Source organism: Haematobia irritans, chromosome 2 (assembly GCF_050003625.1).
Source record: "Haematobia irritans isolate KBUSLIRL chromosome 2, ASM5000362v1, whole genome shotgun sequence".
Classification (NCBI taxonomy): Eukaryota; Metazoa; Arthropoda; class Insecta; order Diptera; family Muscidae; genus Haematobia; species Haematobia irritans.
In genome coordinates this window covers 11,412,571-11,439,610 of record NC_134398.1, presented here as the reverse complement: position 1 = coordinate 11,439,610, position 27,040 = coordinate 11,412,571, and the positions used below count along the sequence as shown (strand labels likewise).

General features: G+C 27.5%; 1 protein-coding gene across 1 annotated transcript; it reads left to right on the top strand.

Moving 5' to 3' along the window:
• Positions 1 to 630: 630 nt before the first annotated feature.
• Positions 631 to 26,176, top strand: LOC142223458 (chymotrypsin-like protease CTRL-1). The gene is made up of 6 exons (XM_075293346.1): positions 631 to 1,078; positions 4,748 to 5,101; positions 5,536 to 5,644; positions 12,415 to 12,599; positions 25,473 to 25,774; positions 25,844 to 26,176. The coding sequence occupies exons 1-6, from the start codon at positions 958 to 960 to the stop codon at positions 25,955 to 25,957; spliced, it is 1,185 nt and encodes a 394-aa protein (XP_075149461.1). The 5' UTR covers positions 631 to 957; the 3' UTR covers positions 25,958 to 26,176.
• Positions 26,177 to 27,040: the final 864 nt, after the last annotated feature.

The following is a 27,040-nucleotide window of genomic DNA, read 5'->3' as shown; positions in this document are numbered from 1 at the left end:
TCAGGCTCACTTAGACTATTCAGTCCATTGTGATACCACATTTAACTAAAAGTACCTATTACATATGGGCACTTCTAGTCTTAACCACTGAACCTTCTCTATTATTTACTTTTGTGGAACCATTTGCGCAGGGTATAAAAATGTTTCCTTAATTTTGGGCTTTCAAGAAATCCATCTATCTATTTTTCCCCATTTCATCAAAACAAAGAGAAAGTTCTTTCAATTGTGCTCTATACTGTATGCGTACGATAATGATCAGAAAATAAAAGTAATGTTTGCTACTAAATGAAAAAAGTTTAAACTGAGTTTATAAATTTAAAAAAAAATGTTAAAAAAAAAAACTACAATTCGCGGCTTATTCGAAATGAAAGCAGTTAATGCAACAACAATTGGTCAAAGACCAACAACAAAATCAACCGCAACAATACCAATAACAATAATAATAATGGCTTAAAACGAATGAATGGCCGAGAGCCACCGTATGAACGCTTCAGCCAACCATACCTCGAGATTTGTTTTTTTTTATTGGATAGGTGGTGTAATGGATGGAATTTTATTTAGAATAATTCTCTCTCGCCATACAGGAACCGGGAGGTGAAGGTGAAAAGAACTCCCAATCACAGAATATTTTAGTCAGTTAAGTGCATTCAAAGGGTTCAGACGAGTTTCGCGGTGAAATTTATAAATCCCCCCCAAAAAAAAAAAACAAAAAAGAAAATCGAAATTAAAGTTAAGCGCCACTTTTATAGTCATTAGCATTGGCAGCAAGAATTTGCGATAACATCGGTGGACCACCAGTGACCACACAAACACTAATTGTCCATTACAGTCGGCCGTCATTGTGAATTGTTTGAGTGTGTGAATGTGTGTGTATTTATTTGTTATATATGAAAAATATTCTGTTTTTCAACTGTAATAATTTCCTGCAATTTATTTGTATCAAAAAATAATCTTACAATGCTGCGAACTGGCGAGACCACATTGCACCAAAGCCATAACCGGTATTTATGGCAAATTTTCACTTTCCTTATAATTGGATTACTTGTATCATCGGGAAAGTGTGAAAATGGTGAATTTCGTAAGTATAGCCTCTGAAAAAACGATCGAATATTTTTATAACCGAAATAACAATAATTTTTTTTCCATGAAAATTCATTATACCCTGCGCCACACTGTGGAACAGGGTATTATTTTTTGTTAACTTTTGCTAAATGTGAGTCAAATTTATTTATTCTAATTATTTGTATACCCTGCGCCACACTGCGGAACACTCAGAAGGAGACGAGATAGACACATGGTGTCTTTGGCAATAATGTTCAGTGTGGGTTCCTGAGTCGATCTAGCCATGTCTGTCCATCTGTCTGTGAACACATTTCTGTGATCAAAGTCTAGGTCGCAGTTTAAGTCCAATCGCCTTCAAATTTGGCACAAGTTCCCATACGTAGGCTGTTCGGAAAATTTTTAGCCTATCAATGAAAGAGAATAGCAGCGTTGCCAATTTAGCTTTTTTCCCGCTAAATTTGGCTTTTTTTGAAGACGTTTAGCGGGAAAAAATGCATTTAGCTTTTAGCTTTTTTTCATGACCCTTTTAGCTATTTTTGGCTTTTTTTATTTTCGATATGTTTCTATTGAAATATGGATAAATCGGCGGTTTTGTCTAAGCAAGTATAAGGGTTTCCACATATTTCAAAGCTCAGTTGAAACATTATTAATGAGTCCAGCCATTATGCGGGTATTTTTGTAGCAAATACACCTTGTTGTAAAGTTTTTTCATTATATACATAAAAGTTATCGTAAACTTTAAATCTACTATTATCATACAAATTTGTTAGATAAACTGTCAGTAAATTATTGGGAATATTATCATTTGACTCGTTTATCCTTTTTATGTTATTATAATATTCTAAAGTTATTACGATATTACTAAATTAAAATAGTAGATGTGAACAGCTTTGTGCACTGAAAAAATATTGTCGTCTCCTTAAAATACGAACGCGAATTTTGGTTATAATAGCATTTGTGAATTTCTTTTATATAAACTGTTTTCCTTGTCCAAAAGACGATAAAGTCGTTTTGTCCTTATAATTAAGTGATTCAACTTAAAAATGGGTATGTTTTCATGAAAGAAAGAAGAATTAATGAAATAGTCTTGAAATGTGAGGAGTTTTTGTATCTTAACCACAAACCATAATAGCGTTCAAAAATAGAAGATGTTTTTCAACACTTTATTTTAAAAACGTATATATACAATAATTTCTGCATGAAGTCGAGTCTGAATTTGGAAATTTAAGTTGGCGTTAGCACGTTTTTAAAGCACTTTGATAGCTCATGAAGAAAAGGAAAATGTTTTTACTGGGAAATGTAAACTATACACGGATGAAAAAGACTGTTTTTCATATGTTTGGCTATAAACATTATATGTTTGGAACACAAACTTTTAAACACAATATTTTTGAGTGCAAGCATATAATGTTCATAAACTAGCATAACATGTTTGGGACATATATGTTAATATGTTAGAACATATTATGTTTGGGACATAAAATGTTTTTAAATATAATATGCTTGGATGCAAACATATATTAATTTAGAAATAGCCTATAAACATATATGTGTTTAGTAGCTTGGACCGCTATTTAACAGGGAGCGATATTGAATTAAGTTGGTGGTTGTTGCTTGTTATTACAAAATTAACATTTTATTTTTCCTTTGGCAATTGATCAGCTACTTCTTTGATCCTTACAAACTGTGTGGTCCGCTGTTCGAATCCCCGTCCGGCAAAAGGTAAAATTAAAATAAATAAAAAAATCATACAATTGAATAATTTCTTCTACAATGTTTGTATTACTGAAAAAGGTGCTAAGAACTAAAAAATCTCGTGGAAGTGAGAAAGATGTGGAGGAATATACAATTGGGCAGAAACAAAATTTTGAGCATTCAGGTCGAAAACATATGTTGTTACCACCTATATTACCTGTTTATTTTCATAATTCATTATGATTGTAAATATATAAATAAATAAATAAAATTTTGAGCACAATATTGTTTGGGAGAATTTTTTTAAGCATATAATATTTTGGGTGCAAAATGCTTCCAAACATATTATATGCTCACATAATAACATATTGTTTTTTGGAAGACAACATTATTGAATTTGGATGCATAAATACAAAATGTTTGGAAATTGACTACCCAAACATATATTGTTTAGACCAATATGCTTTCAAACATAGTATATATTGGAAGAGATCAAACATATAAATGTTTGGGCAATAGCCAAAAATGTATATGCTTGAAGCAAAATATGTTTGGGAGTATATGTTACAGAAGCGATTTTTTGTGAGCGTGTAGGTATTTTCTACAATTTAAATAAAAGTAATGTATTTCGAATTTTTCACAATTTCAAATCCAAACTAAAATTTTATTTAAAAAAATGACAACTCATTTTTTTACCAAATCCAAAGCATGCTTAGATCATTTAATATTTTAAAATAACAAGTAAATAAAATAGAGGTGTTGCGAAGGTAGTTCCCACAAAACGAAGGACTTCCAGTAAAAAATTTGTGATAGTAATCAAAATGTATCGAATACGCAAACAGAGCTAATATGCCTTAGATATTGTTACAGTCTCACAGAAGTGGAATTAAAATGAAAATAATATGCATTGTAAGTGAAATAAAGCCTTTAAGTTAGTTAAATTTCAATCAAAAATGTGACTTTTGATACAAAAAAATTTAGCTTTTTTTCTAGCTATTTTTTTAGCTTTTTTTAGCTATTTTTTTGGGCAAATCTAGCGGTTTTTGGTGAAACAATTCTGGCAACGCTGGAGAATAGTTAGTTTTTCAAAAATATTTTTATTTTTCAATAGAATCTCCTGAAATTTCAATACACGTAGTCCAACCCTTTTCTAGCAATTCTATCCATTGATTAAAATAGTCTTCCTCAACGTCTTTAAAATAATGGTTTACAACTGTAATTGCCAGTCCTTTGCACTGCTTAAAATTTGCTTCTTAAAAGCAAGAACACAAAACCTAAATTTAAAAGAGAATTGTGTCTTAAAAGCATCCTTACTTGATTCTCCTCTTCTTTGGCTCGTTATCAATACCAAAATATTTAAAGTCAAGACAAAATCTTTGGAACCGGACATGCTTTTTTTTTAGTGTGTTTAGATTGTTCTTTTGTCTCTGGAGCTTGGGAAATGTTCATTCTTATGCGTTTTTGATCGACTATTAACAAATGCAGAAAGCTTTTTCATCTGTAGTTCTTCATGCAAAATTAAATGGACTCGATCATTTGAGCAATTTCACGCAATCTTAATACCATATCATGGACTTTGGCTACAATTTCTGTTGTTGTTGCTGGACGTCCACTACGTGGTTCATCTTCAATGCTTGTACGACCACGTTTAAATTCAGCAACCCAATTTTTTACTGTTGCATATGAAGGAATACTTTCACCCCTAACACATTCACCATATCATTATGAATTTCTTGTCCCGATAAACTTTTTATATGTAAATATTTAATGACGCCACGTATTTCTAATTTTTCCATTGTAAAAAAATTGCGGATGCGTCTTTTTTGAACACCTGTTTCTATATGAAGGAGTTGCCAGATCGAAACAAAATTTAACATATGTTCATAACAGAGATGGAAGTTTCCAAAACACTTAACTTTTTTCTCTTTATGCCGCGCTTTTTGTTCTAGAATTCTCCATTTTAAATCTTTAAAAAAATGTTTCTTTTTAGAAAGATTGGTAATGCCCGGAACCTATGGTAAGCCAAGAGATACAAGTGCAGCTGCTACTGGAGCGCAGGGACGATCTTATAATCCCCGAGCCTATTACGATGCAAACACTGAATGTTCGGTAGGAACAGAATGTACACCGCTGCATGATTGTACCGCAATGATTTACGAGGTGGCCAAAATGTGTTACTATGGCGATAAATCTTTATTCTGTGGCGGTGGAGAAGAAATGCCCTATGTCTGTTGTCCTAGTAGCCCATTGGAGAAGAATCAAGTTTGCGGAAAATCATTGGTCCAAGGACATTTCTATCGTGGCTTGGGCACATATCCTTTTGTGGCGAGAATTGGTTTTAAACGTAAGTTTGTTTATGGTTATATACACTCAAAGAAAAAATAATAATAGTTAAAAAGTTTCTGGACATTAAACGTTCACAATACAGTGAAACCTCTGAAAGGTGAAAACCCATGGTTGTCCAAATTTTGTCCAACTTAGAGAGGTGTCCAGGTATGACAGATTAATTTTAATGTGTCAATATAGCAAACATTTCCAGATAACTTTCCATGTTTGGGAGGTGTCCCATTATCAGAGTGTCCAAGTTTGAGAGGTTTCACTGTAGTTTGTCCAATAAAATATCGATACTTTGAAACGTTTTGAGCATTTTGGACTACATTTTTACACGTACTCCTTTGGCTTGGAAACAAATGTTAACATCTTTGAATTCAAGTCCACTTTTTGGATTGTAATGTTTTTGTTTTAGAGTGTACTATTGAAATTTTTATATCATTTCAGACATCAATACCGGAGCATTTGCCTATCCCTGTGCAGGTTCAGTGATAGCACGCAGAGTAATTTTAACAGCAGCCCATTGTGCTTTGGCCAAGGCGGATGGACATCGCTTGTGAGTATTGGACCAACACGATGTTGTATCAAATTTTAGACCAACGATGAAAATAATGGAATAATTCAATACTTGTTTTATACGCATTTTAAATTGACCTTGAAAGCTCATTAAATACATACCAAAAACAAAAGCTAATAAAAGGTAGAGAGAAACAACTTTAAAAAAGAAAGAAACTTCGTTGGTCTAAAAATTCGTTTCCCACATAAGGTTGCTACATTTGGCAGAATTTTACTAAAAATGGTAGATTTTCTACTGTTTGGTAGATTGGTAGAATTCTTTATGTTTTGGTAGATTTTGCAAAATATTCCCAACTAAGATGTTCTTCACAAATTTTCTATAGAAAAAATTTTTTATAGAAACTAAAATTTGACAAAATTTCCAATAGAAATAAAATTTTGACAAAATTTTCTATAGAAATAAAATTTTAACAAAATTTTCTATAGAAATAAAATTGTGACAGTATTTTCTTTAGAAATAAAATTAAGACAAAATTTTCTATAGAAATAAAATTTTTAAAAATTTTTCTATGAAAATAAAATTTTGACAAAATTTTCTATGGAAATAAAATTTTCACAAAATTTTCTATAAAAATAGAATTTTGATAAAAATGTCTACACAAATAAAACTTCGACAAAATTATCTATAGAAATAAAATTTTGATAAAATTTTCTACAGGAATAAAATTTTGGCAAAATTTCTATAGAAATAAAATTCTGACAAAATGTTCTATAGAAATATAATTTTGGACAAAATTTTCTACAGAAATAAAATTTTGACAAAATTTTCTATAGAAATAAAGTTTTGACAAAATTCTATAGAAATAAAATTTTGACAAAATTTTCTATAGAAATAATATTTTGACAACATTTTCTATAAAAATAAAATTTTGAGCAAAATTTCTATAGTAATACAATTTTGACAAAATTTTCTATAGAAATAAAATTTTGACAAAAGTTTCTATATAAATAAAACGTTGAGAAAATTTTCTACAGAAATAAAATTTTGACAAAATTTTCTATAGAAATAAAATTTTGACAAAATTTTCTATAGAAATAAAATTGTGACAGTATTTTCTTTAGAAATAAAATTAAGACAAAATTTTCTATAGAAATAAAATTTTGAAAAAATTTCTATGAAAATAAAATTTTGACAAAATTTTCTATGAAAATAAAATTTTGACAAAATTTTCTATAAAAATAAAATTTTGATAAAATTTTCTATACAAATAAAACTTTGACAAAATTATCTATAGAAATAAAGTTTTGATAAAATTTTTTACAGGAATAAAATTTTGACAAAATGTTGGCAAAATTTCTTTAGAAATAAAATTCTGACAAAATGTTCTATAGAAATAAAATTTTGGACAAAATTTTCTATAGAAATACAATATTGAGATAATTTTCTATAGAAATAAAATTTTGAGAAAATTCTATAGAAATAAAATTTTGACAAAATTTTCTATAGAAATAATATTTTGACAAAATTTTCTATAAAAACAAAATTTTGAGAAAAATTTCTTTAGTAATACAATTTTGACAAAATTTTCTACAGAAATAAAATTTTGACAAAAGTTTCTATAGAAATAAAATTTTGAGAAAATTCTATAGAAATAAAATTTTGACAAAATTTTCTATAGAAATAATATTTTGACAAAATTTTCTATAAAAACAAAATTTTGAGAAAAATTTCTTTAGTAATACAATTTTGACAAAATTTTCTACAGAAATAAAATTTTGACAAAATTTTCTATAGAAATAAAATTTGACAAAAGTTTCTATAGAAAAAAAATTTTTAGAAAAATTTCTATAGTAATAAAGGGTGATTTATTAAGAGCTTGATAACTTTTTTTTTAAAAAAAACGCATAAAATTTGCAAAATCTCATCGGTTCTTTATTTGAAACGTTAGATTGGTCCATGACATTTACTTTTTGAAGATAATTTCATTTAAATGTTGACCGCGGCTGCGTCTTAGGTGGTCCATTCGGAAAGTCCAATTTTGGGCAACTTTTTCGAGCATTTCGGCCGGAATAGCCCGAATTTCTTCGGAAATGTTGTCTTCCAAAGCTGGAATAGTTGCTGGCTTATTTCTGTAGACTTTAGACTTGACGTAGCCCCACAAAAAATAGTCTAAAGGCGTCAAATCGCATGATCTTGGTGGCCAACTTACCGGTCCATTTCTTGAGATGAATTGTTCTCCGAAGTTTTCCCTCAAAATGGCCATAGAATCGCGAGCTGTGTGGCATGTAGCGCCATCTTGTTGAAACCACATGTCAACCAAGTTCAGTTCTTCCATTTTTGGCAACAAAAAGTTTGTTAGCATCGAACGATAGCGATCGCCATTCACCGTAACGTTGCGTCCAACAGCATCTTTGAAAAAATACGGTCCAATGATTCCACCAGCGTACAAACCACACCAAACAGTGCATTTTTCGGGATGCATGGGCAGTTCTTGAACGGCTTCTGGTTGCTCTTCACTCCAAATGCGGCAATTTTGCTTATTTATGTAGCCATTCAACCAGAAATGAGCCTCATCGCTGAACAAAATTTGTCGATAAAAAAGCGGATTTTCTGCCAACTTTTCTAGGGCCCATTCACTGAAAATTCGACGTTGTGGCAGATCGTAAGTCTATTCATGATGAAATATCAAAGCATACTGAGCATCTTTCTCTTTGACACCATGTCTGAAATCCCACGTGATCTGTCAAATACTAATGCATGAAAATCCTAACCTCAAAAGAATCACCCTTTACAATGCTGACAAAATTTTCTATAGAAATCAAATGTTGAGAAAATTTTTTATAGAAATAAAATTTTGACAAAATTTTCTATAGAAATAAAATTTTGACAACATTTTTTATAAGAATAAAATTTTGACAACATTTTCTATAAAAATAAAATTTTGAGAAAATTTTCTATCAAAATAAAATTTTGAGAAAATTTTCTATAGAAATATTTTATTTCTATAGAAATAAAATTTTGACAAAATTTTATATATAAAATTTTGAGAAAATTTTCTATAGAAATAAAATTTTGAGAAAATGTTCTATAAAAATAAAATTTTGACAAAATTTTCTATAGAAATAAAATTTTGACAAAATTTTCTAAAGAAATAAAATTTTGAGAAAATTTTCTATATAAATAAAACGTTGAGAACATTTTCTACAGAAATAAAATTTTGACAACATTTTCTATAGAAATAAAATGTTGGCAAAATTTTCTATTGAAATAAAATTTTGATAAAAATTTCTATAGAAATAAAATTTTGACAAAAGTTTCTATAGAAATAAAATTTTGACAAAATTTTCTATAGAAATAAAGTTTTGACAAAATTTTCTATAGAAATAAAAATTTGACACAATTTTCTATAGAAATAAAATTTTGATAAAATCTTCTATAAAAATAAAATTTTGACAAAATTGTCTATAGATTTTATTTCTATTTTTTATGGCAATATTTTCTATAGAAATTAAATTTTGTCAAAACTTTCAATAAAAATAAAATTTTGGCAAAATTGTCTATAGGAATGAAATCTCGAGAAAAATTTCTATAGAAATATTTTATTTCTATAGAAAAATTTTCTATAGAAATAAAATTTTGACAAAATTTTATATAGAAATAAAATTTTGACAAAATTTTATATAGAAATAAAATTTTGACAAAATTTTATATATCAAATTTTGAGAAAATTTTCTATAAAAATAAAATTTTAACAAAATTTTTTATAAAAATAAAATTTTGAGAAATTTTTCTATAGAAATAAAATTTTGACGAAAGTTTCTATAGAAAAATATTTTTGAGAAAAATGTCTGTAGTAATACAACGTTTACAAATTTTTCAATAGAAAAAAAATTTTGACAAAATTTTCTATAGAAATCAAATGTTGATAAAATTTTTTATAGAAATAAAATTTTGACAAAATTTTCTACAGATATAAAATTTTGACAAAATTTTCTATAGAAATAAAATTTTGACAAAATTTTCTATAGAAATACAATATTGACAAAATTTACTATAGAAATAAAGTTGTGACAAAATTTTCTATAGAAATAAAATTTTGACAAAATTTTCTATAGAAATAAAATTTTGAGAAATTTTTTTATGAAAATAAAATTTTGACAAAATTTTCTATGGAAATAAAATTTTCACAAAATTTTCTCAAAAAATAGAATTTTGATAAAAATTTCTACACAAATAAAAGTTTGACAAAATCATCTATAGATATAAAATTTTGATAAAATTTTCTACAGGAATAAAATTTTGGCAAAATTTCTATAGAAATAAAATTCTGACAAAATGTTCTATAGAAATATAATTTTGGACAAAATTTTCTAAAGAAATAAAATTTTGACAAAAGTTTCTATAGAAATAAAATTTTGAGGAAAATTTCTATAGTAATACAATTTTGACAAAATTTTCTATAGAAATAAAATTTTGAGAAAATTTTCTATAGAAATAAAATTTTGACAAAATTTTCTATAGAAATAAAATTTTGACAAAATTTTCCACAGAAATAAAATTTTGACAAAAGGTTCTATAGAAGTAAAATTTTGAGGAAAATTTCTATAGTAATATAATTTTGACAAAATTTTCTATAGAAATAAAATGTTGACAAAATTTTCTATATAAATAAAACGTTGAGAAAATTTTCTACAGAAATAAAATTTTGGCAAAATTTTCTATAGAAATAAAATTTTGACAAAATTTTCTATAGAAATAAAATTATGACAAAATTTACTATAGAAATAAAGTTGTGACAAAATTTTCTATAGAAATAAAATTTTGACAAAATTTTCTATAGAAATAATATTTTGACCAAATTTTCTGTAAAAATAAAATTTTGACAAAAAATTCTATAAAAATAAAGTTTTGACAAAATTGTCTATAGAAATAAAATTATGACAAAATTTTCTATAGAAATTTTGACAAAAATTTCTATAAAAATAAAATTTTGAGAAAAATTTCTATAGTAATACAATTTTAACAAAATTTTCTACAGAAATAAAATTTTGACAAAACTTTCAATAAAAATAAAATTTTGACAAAATCTTCTATAGGAATAAAATCTTGAGAAAATTTTCTATAGAAATATTTTATTTCTATTTATTTCTGGAAATTTTATTAATTTTGACAAAATTTTCTATAGAAATAAAATTCTGACAAAATGTTCTATAGAAATAAAATATTGGACAAAATTTTCTATAGAAATACAATATTAAGATAATTTTCTATAGAAATAAAATTTTGACAAAATTTTCTATAGATATAATATTTTGACAAAATTTTCTATAAAAATAAATTTTTGAGAAAAATTTCTATAGTAATACAATTTTAACAAAATTTTCTACAGAAATAAAATTTTGACAAAAGTCTATAGAAATAAAATTTTGAGGAAAATTTCTATTGTAATACAATTTTGACAAAATTTTCTATAGAAATAAAATTTTGAGAAAATTTTCTATAGAAATAAAATTTTAACAAAATTTTCTATAGAAATAAAATTTTGACAAAATTTTCTACAGAAATAAAATAAAAAGAAAAAAAATAAAAAAAGTTTCTATAGAAATAAAATTTTGACGACATTTACTATAGAAATAAAATTTTGACAAAATTTTCTACAGAAATAAAATTTTGACAAAAGTTTCTACAGAAATAAAATTTTGACAAAAGTTTCTATAGAAATAAAATTTTGAGGAAAATTTCTATAGTAATATAATTTTGACAAAATTTTCTATAGAAATAAAATGTTGACAAATTTTTCTATAGAAATAAAATTGTGATAAAATTTTCTATATAAATAAAACGTTGAGAAAATTTTCTACAGAAATAAAATTTTGACAAAATTTTCTATAGAAATAAAATTTTGACAAAATTTTCTATAAAAATAAAATTTTTACAGAAATTTCTATAAAAATAAAGTTTTGACAAAATTTTCTATAGAAATAAAATTATTTCTATAGAAATAAAATTATTCTATAGAAATTTTGACAAAAATAAAAATAAATATAAATAAAAATAAAGTTTTGAAACTTAAAATCTTGAGAAAATTTTCTATAGAAATATTTTATTTCTATTTATTACTTGAAATTTTATTAATAAAAATTTTCTATAGAAATAAAATTTTGCAAGAAATTTCTGTGGAAATAAAATTTTGCAAAAAAATTTTATAGAAATAAAACTTAGACAAAATTTTTACGGAAATAAAATTTTTACAAAATTTTCTATAGAAATAAATTTTTTACAAAATTTTCTTCGAAAAAAATTTGTTTTCTTAAAGTTTTATTTCTTAAGATTTTATTTCTATATAGAAATAAAATGTTGGCAGAATTTTCTATAAAAATAAAATTTTGACAAAATTTTCTATAGAAATAAAATTTGGACAACATTTTCTATAGAAATAAAATTTTGATAAATTTTTTTATAGAAATAAAATTTTTGACAAAATTTTCAATAGAAGTAAAATTTGGACAAAATTTTCTATAGAAATAAAATTTTGATAAAAATTTGTATAGAAATAAAATTTTTGACAAAATTTTCTATAGAAATAAAATTTTGACAAAATTTTCTATAAAAATAAAATGTTCACAAAATTTTTTTTGTTTGGTAGTTGCTTGGTAATATTTTCTCCAAGTTTTGGTAAATTTTCTTGGCTTGAGTGGCAACTGAATTACCACACCCAGTGAAGTAATATGATATGAAGGATTGAATTTTTTGCTTGCATTGGTGAATTTTCTATATTTCTATCTCATTCTTTCTCTCTCTTTTTATAGGTCTTCGGTACGTGTAGGTGAATATGATACTTCTTCGGATCCAGATTGTGCCAGTACTGGATTTTGTGCTCCTCGCTCTGTAAATCATGCCATTAGCCATGTCATTGTTCATCCAGACTATAAACAGGGTCAATATCATCATGACATTGCTCTATTGGTTTTGAAAACACCTCTCAATTATTCGGGTAAGCAGTTTGTTTTTTTTTTTGTCAAATAAAATGTCGAGTGGTGGCTTAATGTCAATATTATACTGAATATAGAAGCTACCAATGAGATGATATGATTTGTTTATACACCGGAAAGGGGTGGCATTGATACAATTGTTAAAATTATTTAATAATTATTATGAGAGCGATTTCATCATGCAAATTCCATGGCAGATTTTGCAACTGCTGCTGACTGTCAAGTTCAAATGGAAATTCCTCCCTAATCACTCACGCTCATTCTGCTAATTTTAGTTGGAACCGCCCTTTACTAGTAGCAAAACCTATTCAAATCTATTATACAACTGTGTTGGAATATGTAAATTATGGCCTTGGATAAAAACCTTATTCATAACATCCAAATAATGAGATCAATATAGGCGATTAATAAGAACTAGGGCAAGTTGGAAGGTAAACATGTAAATGGGATAATTATCGAATACAAATTTACTCAATCAATTTCTGGTATAATGTAATGGTGTGATGGAATGGGGTGGGGGGTGTAATGCTCCAGTAATCCAAGATATATGCACACAAGAAAATAATTATTTTCTTCCAGATGAAATTTTAGACAAACAAGTATGGGAGCCATCGTGGTGCAATTGTTTAGCATGCCCGCCTTGCATACACAAGGTCGTGGGTTCGATTCCTGCTTCGACCGAACACCAAAAACTTTTTCAGCGATGGATAATCCCATCTCAGTAATGCTGGTGACATTTCTGAGGGTTTCAAAGCTTCTGTAAGTGGTGCAATGTGGAACGCCGTTCGGATTCGGCTATAAAAAGGAGGTCCCTTGTCATTGAGCTTAACATGGAATCGGGCAGCACTCAGTGATAAGAGAGAAGTTCACCAATGTGGTATCACAATGGACTGAATAGTCTAAGTGAGCCTGATACATCGGGCTGCCACCTAACCTAAGTATCGTTTACTATTATAAGAAGGGGGTATATTAGCTTTATTATTCCGTCTGTAACGCAATGAAATATTAGTTGTAGACCCCATAAAGTATCCCAGCAAAAACGGAGCTTCCAAAAAAGTAGTTTGGATCCCCAATTTGTGATCCGGATGTAGTGCAAACTTGGATCATCTCCAATGAATTTTACATGGGCTTGTCCAATGAATTTTACATGGACGGAAGTACCCTATTTTTGCTTATTGCTTTAGAAGATGTAATTAAAAAAAAAACTTAAAAAATATTTTTTTTTTCCAATTTCACTTTTTATTTTTATACCCACCACCATAGATATCGATTTCCGACTATATAAAGTATATATATTCTTGATCAGGGAGAAATTCTAAGACGATATAACGATGTCCGTCTGTCTGTCTGTGGTAATCATGCTACAGTCTTCAATAATGAAGCAATCGTGCTGAAATTTTGCACAAACTCGTCTTTTGTCTGCAGGCAGGTCAAGTTCGAAGATGGGCTATATCGGTCCAGGTTTTGATATAGTCTCCATATAAACCCACCTCCCGATTTGGGGTCTTGGGCTTATAGAAATCGAAGTTTTTATCCAATTTGAAATTTGAAATATAGAGGTATTTTATGACCAGAAAGAGGTGTGCCAAAAATGGTGAGTATCGGTCCATGTTTTGGTATAGCCCCCATATAGACCGATCTCCCGATTTGACTTCTTGGGCTTATAGAAACCGTAGTTTTTATCCAATTTGCCTGAAATTGGAAATCTAGAGGTATTTTAAGACCATCAAAAAGTGTACGGAAAATGGTGAGTACCGATCCATGTTTGGATATAGCCCCCATATAGACCGATCTCCAGATTTACTTCTTGGGCTTCTAGAATCCGTAGTTTTTATCCAATTTGCCTGAAATTGGAAATCTAGAGGTATTTTAAGACCATCAAAAAGTGTACGGAAAATGGTGCCTATCGGCCCATGTTTTTGTATATCCCCCATATGGACCGATTTCCCGATTTTGCTTCTTGGGCGTCTAGAAAGTGTATTTTCTCTCCGATTTGCCTGAAATTGGAAATCTAGAGGTATTCTAGGACCCTAAAGACATGTGCCTAAAATGGTGAGTACCGGTCCATGTTTTGGTATAGCCAACATATAAACCGATCTCCCGATTTTACTTCTTAGGCTTCTAGAAACCGTAGTTTTTATCCAATTTGCCTGAAATTGGAAATCTAGAGGTATTCAAGGAAAATAAATAGATGTGCCGAAAATGGTGATTATCGGTCCATGTTTTGGTAGAGCACCCATATAGACCGATCTCCCGATTTTACATCTTGGGCTTCTAGAATCCGTAGTTTTTGCCCAATTTGCCTGAAATTGGAAATCTAGAGGTATTCTAGGAAAATAAAGAGATGTGCCGAAAATGGTGATTATCGGACCATGTTTCGATATAGCCCCCATATAGACCGATCTCCCGATTTTACTTCTTGGGCTTCTAAAATCCGTAGTTTTTGCCCAATTTGCCTCAAATCGGAAATCTAGAGGTATTCTAGGAAAATAAAGAGATGTGCCGAAAATGGCGATTATCGGACCATGTTTTGATATAGCCCCCATATAGACCGATCTCCTGATTTTACTTCTTGGGCTTTTAGAATCCGTAGTTTTTATCCAATTTGCCTGAAATTGGAAATCTAGAGGTATTCTAGGACCATAAAGAGGTGTGGTGAGTATCGGTCCAAGTTTTGATATAGTCCCCATATAAACAGACCTCCCGATTTGGGTCTTGGGCTTATAAAAACCATAGTTTTTATCCGATTTGCCTGAAATTCGAAATCTAGAGGTATTTTAGGACCATAAAAAAGTTTACCGAAAATGGTGCCTATCGGTACATGTTTTGGTATAGCCCCCATATAGACCGATCTCTCGATTTTACTTCTTGGGCTTCTAGAATCCGTAGTTTTAATCCAATTTATCTGAAATTTGAAATCTAGAGGTATTCTAGGACCCTAAAGACATGTGCCTAAAATGGTGAGTACGGGTCCATGTTTTGATATAGCCAACATATAGACCCATCTCTTGATTTTACTTCTTCGTCTTCTAGAATCCGTAATTTTTACCCAATTTGCCTCAAATCGGAAATCTGGAGGTATTCTAGGACCTTAAAGAGGTGTGCCGAAAATGGTGAGTATCGGTCCATGTTTTGTTATAGCCAACATATAGACCGATCTCCCGATTTTATTTCTTGGTCTTCTAGAATCCGTAATTTTTACCCAATTTGCCTCAAATCTGAAATCTGGAGGTATTCTTGGACCTTAAAGAGGTGTGCCGAAAATGGTGAGTATCGGTCTATGTTTTGATATAACTCCCATATAGACCGATCTCCTGATTTTACTTATTGGGCTTCTAGAATCCGTAGTTTTTACCCAATTTGTCTGAAATTGGAAATCTAGAGGTATTCTAGGATAATAAAGAGATGTGCCGAAAATTGTGATTATTGGACCATGTTTTGATATAACCCCCATATAGACCGATTTCCTGATTTTACTTCTTGGTCTTCTAGAATTCGTAATTTTTACCCAATTTGCCTCAAATCGGAAATCTAGAGGTATTCTAGGACCTTAAAGAGGTGTGGTGAGTATCGGTCCATGTTTTGGTAGAGGTTCATATAGACCGATCTCCCGATTTTACTTATTAGGCTTCTAGAATCCGTAGTTTTAATCCAATTTACCTGAAATTGGAAATCTAGAGGTATTCTAGGACCATATAGAGGTGTGTCGAATATATTGAGTATCGGTACAGGTTTTGATATAGCCCCCTTATAAACCGGCCCTCCGATTTGTGGTCTAGATTCTAGAACTACAATTAAATGTGCTGAATACTGTGTGTATCCTTCCATGTTTTGGTATAGCCCCCATTACACCGAACTCCCGATTTAACTCCTAGGGTTTCCAGAAATTGTAGTTTTTATGCGATTTGCCAAAAATTGAAAATATACTGGCATTTTAGACCCATTTGTTAAGGCCTCCATATAGACCGATTTCAATTATTGAGGGTATAGAGGGTGCACTGATCATGAAATTTGCTTGAAACTGAATGCAAAATTTCCAGATTTTACTTCTCGTAGTCATTTAATCAATTGGGATGAAAATCCACAGATTTTAGATTTCAAATCAAGGCTTTATTTAGTCATTTTCTTGCACACTTACAAGAGATGTTTATGATTCCTCTAAAACTCAAACAAAAAATTGTTCTTATAAATCCAGAATCTGATCTAGTCTTTATAGGTAAAAATCTTTACATTTATCTGTGGGGAGCGTACTGGTTGAACTGATCTGCTTGCGCATTATTGGTAAAATTTACAAATTTTAAGAAATTCTGAACTATTTGGAGGGAGACACGAATTTAGTAAATTTTTATGCTTCATTTGTGTATAATTTTTTCCCGCTTTTTAGTTTATTTAACTAAAGTACGCAAAAAAAAATTTTAGAGGAAAGGAAACTTTTTCCAAACATAATAATTCCATGAACTAAAATAAAGTTAAATCGGCTTTAGTGAAATAACCAAAAGTTTAAATGTCAATGTCATTTCCGTTTCCCTGCTTATGATGCCATTTTTTCGTAAAATTTTTTGTCTGTTACTTGGTTGTGGTACGTGCTATGCTTTATTACTATTTTTTTGTTTTTGGACATCAAAACCCACATTAAATTGGAATATCGATAAACATAATAGTCCCCTCTTTTACCAAAATTCTCTAAAACAATATTGAATTGAAATCACGTTTTTTTTAGTCCATATTAATTTAATAGCCATAACATTCAAAGAAACCTCCCCGAAAAAAAACTTACAATGTGTGGATTATGAAACGCCCTTATCGAGGATCTCTTCCTTTTGTTGAATTTAGCCATAAAGTGCCAACCGAACAACCTGATGGCCCCAAAAACCAATTGTGAGTAAGGGAAGGTAAAGCCTTCCTGATTAACCATTGAGATAGTATCGATATTAATGGATTTTCTTGATTATTTGTTGTGGGTATTTGGTTTTTGCATTGTCCTCATGCATTTTTTTCTTTTTCGATAGCAAATTACCAGAATTTTTTTTAAATTATAGCAACGCCTTTATGAGGAGCAAATAATGTATTTATGGGTTTATGGCTTTTTAAGTAAACGTCTATATCATAGAGATCGAATGGCTAAGAATGAGAAGTGTTTTTAATGGCCCATTCATAAGTACAGAGGGCAAAGTTAAGATTTTCCAATGATATGCGGAGTAAAACAACAAAATTGATTCATTGAATTTCTTATTGAGTTATGTACGATGTTATGAAATTATTGCCACACAATATTATGGGCGATATTTAAGGAAAGTTATCAGTGGGAGGATGCTTTTGTTATATCCCAGCAAAAATTTTGTTCGCAGATTATGACCCAATTTTCTGATTATTATGGAAAAAAATGTTCCTTCAAACGAAGTGTTTTATTTTAGAAGATTATTTATTATTTTTTGATCACTCCTAATAGCGACAATTTATTTGAGTGTATAAATATCCCTTGAGAAAATCGTATGGTCTAAAACAGAAATTAAAAATTTAAATAAGAAAATTTATTCAAATAGAAAAAAAAATATTTCTATAGAATATTTTCCCAAAATTTTATTTCTATAAAAAATTTAGTCAAAATTTTATTTCTATAGAACATTTTCTCAAAATTATATTTCTATAAAAAATTTTGTCAAAATTGTATATCTATAGAAAATTTTCTCAAAATTTTATTTCTATCGAAAATTTAATCAACATTTTTTTTTAAGAAAATGTTGTCAAAATTTTATTTTTATAGAAAATTTTAACAAAATTTTATTTCTATAGAATATTTTCTCAAAAGTTTATTTCTATAAAAAATTTTGTCAAAATTGTATATCTATAGAAAATTTTTTTAAAATTTTATTTCTATAGAAAATTTGGTCAACATTTTTTTCTATAGAAAATTTTGTCAAAATTTTATATCTATAGAAAATTTTCTCAAAATATTTCTATAGAACATTTGGTCAAATTTTTTTTCTATATTTTTCGTCAAAATTTTATTTTTATAGAAAATTTTGTCAAAATTTTATTCTATAGAAAATTTTGTCAATATTTTATTTCTATAGAAATTTTGTCACAACTTTATTTCTATAGAAAATTTTCGTAAAATTTTATTTCTATAGAAAATTTTGACAACATTTTAATTCTATCGAAAATTTTGACAAAATTTTAATTCTATAGAAAATTTTGTCATTATTTTATTTCTATAGAAAATTTTTTCGAAATTTTATTTGCATAGAAAATTTTGTCAACATTTTATTTCTATAGAAAATTTTGGCAAAATTTTAATTCTATAGAAAATTTTGACAAAATTTTAATTCTATAGAAAATTTGGTCAAGATTTTTTTTCTAGAGAAAATGTTGTCAAAATTTTATTTTTATAGAAAATTTTGTCAAAATTTTATTTCTATAGAAAATTTGGTCAAATTATTTTCTATATTTTTTGTCAAAATTTTATTTTTATAGAAAATTTTGTGAAAATTTTATTTCTATAGAAAATTTGGTCAATATTTTATTTCTATAGATATTTTGTCACAACTTTATTTCTAAAGAAAATTGTTTCAAAATTTTATTTCTATAGAAAATTTTGACAAAATTTTAATTCTATAGAAAATTTTGTCATTATTTTATTTCTATAGAAAATTTTTTCGAAATTTTATTTGCATAGAAAATTTTGTCAACATTTTATTTCTATAGAAAATTTTGGCAAAATTTTAATTCTATAGAAAATTTTGACAAAATTTTAATTCTATAGAAAATTTGGTCAAGATTTTTTTTCTAGAGAAAATGTTGTCAAAATTTTATTTTTATAGAAAATTTTGTCAAAATTTTATTCTATAGAAAATTTTCGTAAAATTTTATTTCTGTAGACAATTTTCGTAAATTTTTATTTCTATAGAAAATTTTGACAAAATTTTAATTCTATCGAAAATTTTAACAAAATTTTATTTCTATAGAATATTTTTTCAAAAGTTTATTTCTATAAAAAATTTTGTCAAAATTTTATATCTATAGAAAATTTGGTCAATATTTTTTTCTATAGAAAATTTTGTCAAAATTTTATATTTATAGAAAATTTTCTCAAAATATTATTTCTATAGAAAATTTGGTCAAAATTTTTTTCTATAGAAAATTTTGTCAAAATTTTATTTTTATAGAAAATTTGGTCAAAAATTTTTTCTATAGAAAATTTTGTCAAAATTTTATTTTTATAGAAAATTTTGCCAAAATTTTATTTCTGTAGAAATTTTGTCAAAATTTTAATACTATAAAAAATTTTGACAAAATTTTAATTCTATAGAAAATTTTCTCGAAATTCTCGAAATTTCTAAGAAAATTTTCTCAAATTTTTATTTCTAAGAAAATTTTGCCAAGATTTTATTTCTATAGAAAATTTTGTCAACATTTTATTTCTATAGACAAATTTGTCATTTTGATAAAATTGTCAAATAGACAATTTTATCAAAATTTTAGAAAATTTTCTCAAAGTTTTATTTTCTATAGAAAATTTTGTCAAAATTTTATTTCTATAGAAAATTTCGTCAAAATTTTATTTATAGAGGAAATTTGGTTAAAATTTTATTTCTATAGAAAATTTGGTTAAATTATTTTCTATATTTTTTGTCAAAATTTTATTTTTATAGAAAATTTTGTGAAAATTTTATTTCTATAGAAAATTTGGTCAATATTTTATTTCTATAGAAATTTTGTCACAACTTTATTTCTAAAGAAAATTGTTTCAAAATTTTATTTCTATAGAAAATTTTGTCAAAACTTTATTTCTATAGAAAATTTTGACAAAATTTTATTCTATAGAAAATTTTCGTAAAATTTATAGAAAATTTTGCCAAAATTTTATTTCTGTAGAAATTTTGTCAAAATTTTAATACTATAAAAATTTTGACAAAATTTTAATTCTATAGAAAATTTTCTCGAAATTCTCGAAATTTCTAAGAAAATTTTCTCAAATTTTTATTTCTAAGAAAATTTTGCCAAGATTTTATTTCTATAGAAAATTTTGTCAACATTTTATTTCTATAGACAAATTTGTCATTTTGATAAAATTGTCAAATAGACAATTTTATCAAAATTTTAGAAAATTTTCTCAAAGTTTTATTTTCTATAGAAAATTTTGTCAAAATTTTATTTCTATAGAAAATTTCGTCAAAATTTTATTTATAGAGGAAATTTGGTTAAAATTTTATTTCTATAGAAAATTTGGTTAAATTATTTTCTATATTTTTTGTCAAAATTTTATTTTTATAGAAAATTTTGTGAAAATTTTATTTCTATAGAAAATTTGGTCAATATTTTATTTCTATAGAAATTTTGTCACAACTTTATTTCTAAAGAAAATTGTTTCAAAATTTTATTTCTATAGAAAATTTTGTCAAAATTTTATTTTTATAGAAAATTTGGTCAAAAATTTTTTCTATAGAAAATTTTGTCAAATTTTTATTTTTATAGAAAATTTTGCCAAAATTTTATTTCTGTAGAAATTTTGTCAAAATTTTAATACTATAAAAAATTTTAACAAAATTTTAATTCTATAGAAAATTTTCTCGAAATTCTCGAAATTTCTAAGAAAATTTTCTCAAATTTTTATTTCTAAGAAAATTTTGCCAAGATTTTATTTCTATAGAAAATTTTGTCAACATTTTATTTCTATAGACAAATTTGTCATTTTGATAAAATTGTCAAATAGACAATTTTATCAAAATTTTAGAAAATTTTCTCAAAGTTTTATTTTCTATAGAAAATTTTGTCAAAATTTTATTTCTATAGAAAATTTCGTCAAAATTTTATTTATAGAGGAAATTTGGTTAAAATTTTATTTCTATATTTATTTTATTTTTTATTTTATTTCTATATTATTTCTATAGAAAATTTTGTCAACATTTTATTTCTATAGAAAATGTTGTCAAATTTGTTTTCTATAAAAAAATTTGGTCCAAATTTTATTTCTACACTCAAAAAAATAATTCTTTCCTCCCAAACGAAATTTAGACAAACAAAGTTCGTTTCTAATTTTCGTTGTAAGGAAGTTTATTTGGAAGAAAACTATATACTGTTTGTGATAAACGTTTACTCTTTCTGTAATACAAACAATGTAGAAGAAATTATACGATTTTAGAAATTGTTAAAATTTTACCTTTCGCCTGGACGGAGAATCGAACCGCGGAACATGAAGTTTGTAAGCCAGCACACTATCCACTGAGCTACGTAGCTGTTATTGGCATCAGTAGCTAAATATCCATATAAGTTATATTAATATAGCATAGCTTGCGGCGCCCACGAGCCGATTAAACAAACTTTATTTAACAGAAACAAACATTTAGTTGGGCACCGTGGAGCAGTGGTTGCTACGTCCGCCTTGCATGGCAAGGGTCGTGGGTTCGAGCCCTGCTTCGACCGAACTCCAAAAAGTTTTTTTGTTTTTTTTTACATATATTCCAGATATGTTCGAAAGATTCCCAAAAGATGTTCAACATTACATACTACTATATTAAATTTTTACTATGAACTGTAAAATGTGTCTTATTAAAGACTTAAAGTCAGAAAAGAACAGTGCTTGATATAAATGAAATGGACTGTGTTGTTGGTTCAAAAATATTTTTTTTTTATTGAAAAAATAAAAATTTTGTAACAAATGAATTTTTTTGGTGATAAAAGTTTAAAATTTTCGAAGAAATTCCAAAAACTCGAACAAAATAAAAACGTTTTCGGTACACGTTTCCCAAATGTTTTTTTTTTTCTTTGCGTGTATAGAAAATTTTGTCAAAATTTTATTTCAGTAGAAAATTTTGTCAAAATTTTATTTCTATGGAAAATTTTGTCAAAATTTTATTTTTATCGCAATTTTTTTTTTAAATTGTATTAGTAAAAATTTTATTTTTATAGAAAATTATCTCAAAATTTTATTTCTTCAGAAAAAATTCTTAAAATTTTATTTCTACAGAAAAGTGTAAAACAGAGTGTGAAGCTGTGTACACCAGAACAAATCCTTGAAAACGGTTTTGACGAAGTCAACCGAAATATTGGAAATAAAAATAAAAGAAAAACATCATATCTATGTTTTTTAATCGACCTATAGCCGAAACTATGAAAAATAATTCTTAAAGATAGAAAATTTTGTAAAAAATTTATTTCTGTAGAAAATTTTGTCAAAATTGTATTTCTATAGAAAATTTTGCTAAAATTTTATTTCTATGGGAAATTTTGTCAACATTTTATTTCTGTAGAAAATTTTCTCAAAATTTTATTTCTATAGAAAATTTTATCAAAATTTCATTTCCATAGAAATTTTTGTCAAAATTTTATTTCTATAGCAAATTTTGTAAAAAAAATATTTCTATAGAAAATTTTGTCAAAATGTTATTTCTATAGAAAATTTTGTTAAAATTTTATTACTATAGAAAATTTTCTTAAAATTTTATTTCTATAGAAAATTTTTTCAACGTGTTTTCTTTTTCTGTAGAAAATTTTCTCAAAATTTTATTTCTATAGAAAATTTTATCAAAATTTCATTTCCATAGAAATTTTTGTCAAAATTTTATTTCTATAGAAAATTTTGTAAAAAAATTATTTCTATAAAAAATTTTGTCGAAATGTTATTTCTATAGAAAAATTTGTTAAAATTTTATTTCTATAGAAAATTTTCTTAACATTTTATTTCTATAGAAAATTTTTTCAACGTTTTTTCTTTTTCTATAGAAAATTTTGTGAAAATTTTATTTCTATAGAAAATTTTCTTAAAATGTTATTTCTAGAGGAAATTTATGAAGAACCTGTTAGATGGGGAGCAATATTTTGTCAAAATTTTCTATAGAAATAAAATTTGCACAAAATTTTCTGTAGAAATAAAATTTGGAAAAAATTTTCTACAGAAATAAAATTTTCTACGGAAATACATTTTCTACAAAACTTTGATACAAAGCTTCAAATTAAAATATTTTAAATTTGGTAGATTTTTATACCCTCCACCATAGGATGGGGAGTATATTAACTTTGTTATTCAGTTTGTAATACATCGAATTATTGGTCTAAGACCCCATAAAATATTTATATTCTGGGTCGTGGTGAAATTCTGAGTCGATCTAAGCATATCCGTCCATCTGTGGAAATCACGCTAACTTCTGAACGAAACAAGCTATCGACTTGGAACTTGGCACAAGTAGTTATTATTGATGTAGGTCGGATGGTATTGCAAAAGGGGCGAATCGGACCACTTTTACGTATAGCCCCCATATAAACCGATCCCCAGATTTTGCTTGCGCATCCTCTTGGAAAATTGAAATTTAGTACGTGGTGTTAGTATATGGTCTCTAACATTTACGCAAAAATTGGTCCAAATCGGTCCATAATTACATATAGCCCCCATATAAACCGATCCCCAGATTTGACCTCCGGAACCTCTTGAAGGAGCAACTTTCATCCGATCCGGTTGAAATTTGGTACGTGGTGTTAGTGTATATAGTCTCCATCAACCATGCAAAAATTGGTCCAAATCGGTCCATAATTATATATAGCCCCCATATAAACCGATCCCCAGATTTTACCTCTGGAACCTCTTGAAGGAGCAACTTCCATCCGATCCGGTTGAAATTTGGTATGTGGTGTTTATATAGAGCCTCTAACATCCATGCCAAAATTAGTCTCCATCAACCATGCAAAAATTGGTCCATATCGGACCATAATTATATATTGCCCTCATATAAACCGATCCCCAGATTTGACCTCCGGAGCCTCTTGGAGGAGTAAATTTCATCCGCTTCGGTTGAAATTTGGTACGTGGTGTTAGTGTATGGTCTCTAACAAACATGCAAAAATTGGTCCATATCGGTCGATAACTATATGTAGCCCCCATATAAACCGATCCTAAGTTTGACCTCCGCAGCCTCTTGGAGGAGTAAATTTCATCCGATTCTGTTGAAATTTAGTACGTTGGGTTAGTATATGGTCTCTAACATTTACGCTAAAATTGGTCCATATCGGCCCATAATTAAACCGATCCCCAGATTTTGCTTGCGCATCCTCTTAGAGGGCCAAATTTCATCCGATCCGGTTAAAATTTGGTACGTGGTGTTAGTGTATAGTTTCCATCAACCATGAAAAAATTGGTCCAAATCGGTCCATAATTATATATAGCCCCCATATAAACCGATCCCCAGGTTTGACTTCCGGAACCTCTTGAAGGAGCAACTTTCATCCGATCCGGTTGAAATTCGGTACGTTGTACAATGATATGGCCGCTAACAATTCAATGCCAAAAGTGTTTCATATCGGTCTATAGTTATATATGACCACCAGATAAACCGACCCCCAATCACACAAATATTGGTCCACTAACTTACAATTTAGAAGACGATGTTAAGAAGGTTTGAGATACCTTGCCATCGATTGTATTACCACAACCCAAGAAATTTGATTGTGGATTACAGGCTTTAGTAAAAGCTTTTACGCAAGCCATGATGGAGGGTACATAAGATTTGGCCTGGCCGAACTTACGGCCGTATATACTTGTTGGTAATATTTTCTTCAAATTTTGGTAGTTTATTTTTGGCCCGAGCGTGTTAACAACTCCATCTTGCGGATGATTAATTCTATCTATAGTTATCCTCTTCGGGTCATCTTAATAGACTAAAATTTAAATAAATTATGGTCATAAGTTATCTGTCATTATATGCCACTTCCTACAAACAATAATAACGAAAGTTTTTTTTTTTCTCAAAAATACATTCTTAATAAGAGGGAGTCATTTAATTTACCCACTAATGGGAAAACATAATTGGTTATTATGATATTTAGCAAAAATAGCGCTATGACAAGTGATTGATTCCCTCAGGGCTTTCGTCTCTTTTTCACAGTTGCCACACAACCCATTTGTTTACAAAAGACACGAACAAATCTGGTAGTGGGAAAACGAGCCACCATAGCCGGTTGGGGTAAAATGTCCACATCGAGTAGCCGCCAACCAGAGATGTCTTATTTGGATGTCCCCTTGACCAGTTGGGATTTGTGTTTGCGTAATTATGGATCAACGGGTGCTCTCGAATCGCCCAATTCCATAGAAGGCCAATGGATGTGTGCCGGTGGTGAGGGCAAAGATGTATGCCAAGGTTTTGGAGGAGCTCCATTATTTATACAAGAGAATGGAATATTTTCTCAGGTATTTAAGCCTATACACAGAGTAGTAAGATTGATGTAAAAGTTCTGCATTTTTTTTTGTATTTTCTAGATTGGCATTATGTCCTTTGGTTCGGATAATTGTGGCGGACTGCGTATACCCAGTGTCTATACTTCGGTGGCTCATTTTGCTGAGTGGATTCATGATAATACACCACCTGAATAGATTTCTCTCAGATATGGAACTTATCTTGAGAGTTATTATTTTTTAATTTATTAAAATAAAATATATCTATTATTTCCATGTTTAGTTTAAGATTTAAAAATGTATTGTAAGACCCCAAAGGTCTTGATTGTGATGAATTCTTGATTTTTCTTTAAGTATTATATACATATATATATATTTATGTATTCAATAAAATATATTTTATAATATTTTACATAATTTTTGTTTTGTCTATAATTTCTCTTAAATAATTCCTATTAGAGATTTGCCATATTTTATGGTGTGCACCAAAAAAACGCTAAATTTAACTTATTTTTGTTTAAAAAAATTATATTTGTTTGTAATTAAATTTTATTATGTTTTGCGAAATTCTCCATAGCCTAATGAAATTTTCCTTTTTTAATTATATTTCAAACATTTGATGAACGAAACGTGGGTTTAAAAAACAATGTCCGTTCACATAAGTTCAATATGAACTAAACCAAAAGAAAATTTTCGTACGATTCCCAAAAATAGTAAGAATGAAATTTTCTATGAAAATAAAATTTTGCAAAATATTCTATAGAAATAAAATGTTGACAAAATTTTCTATGGAAATAAAATTTTGATAAAATATTCGATAGAAATAAAATTTTGACAAAATTTCTTAAAAAAATAAGATTTTGATAAAATTTCCTATAGAAATAAAATGTTGACAAAATTTTATATAGAAATAAAATGTTGACAAAATTTTCTATAGAAATAAAATTTTGACAAAATTTTCTATAGAAATAAAATTTTGACAAAATTTTTTATGGAAATAAGATTTTGCCAAAATTTCTTATGGAAATAAAATTTCGAGAATCAAAATAAAATTTTTACAAAATATTCTATAGAAAAAAATTTTGACAAAATTTTCTATAGAAATAAGATTTTGATAAAATTTCCTATAGAAATAAAATGTTGACAAAATTTTCTATAGAAATAAAATTTTGACAAAATATTCTATAGAAATAAAATTTTGACAAAATTTTCTATAGAAATAATATTTTGACAAAAGTCTCTATAGAAATAAAATTTTGACAACATTTCTTATGGAAATAA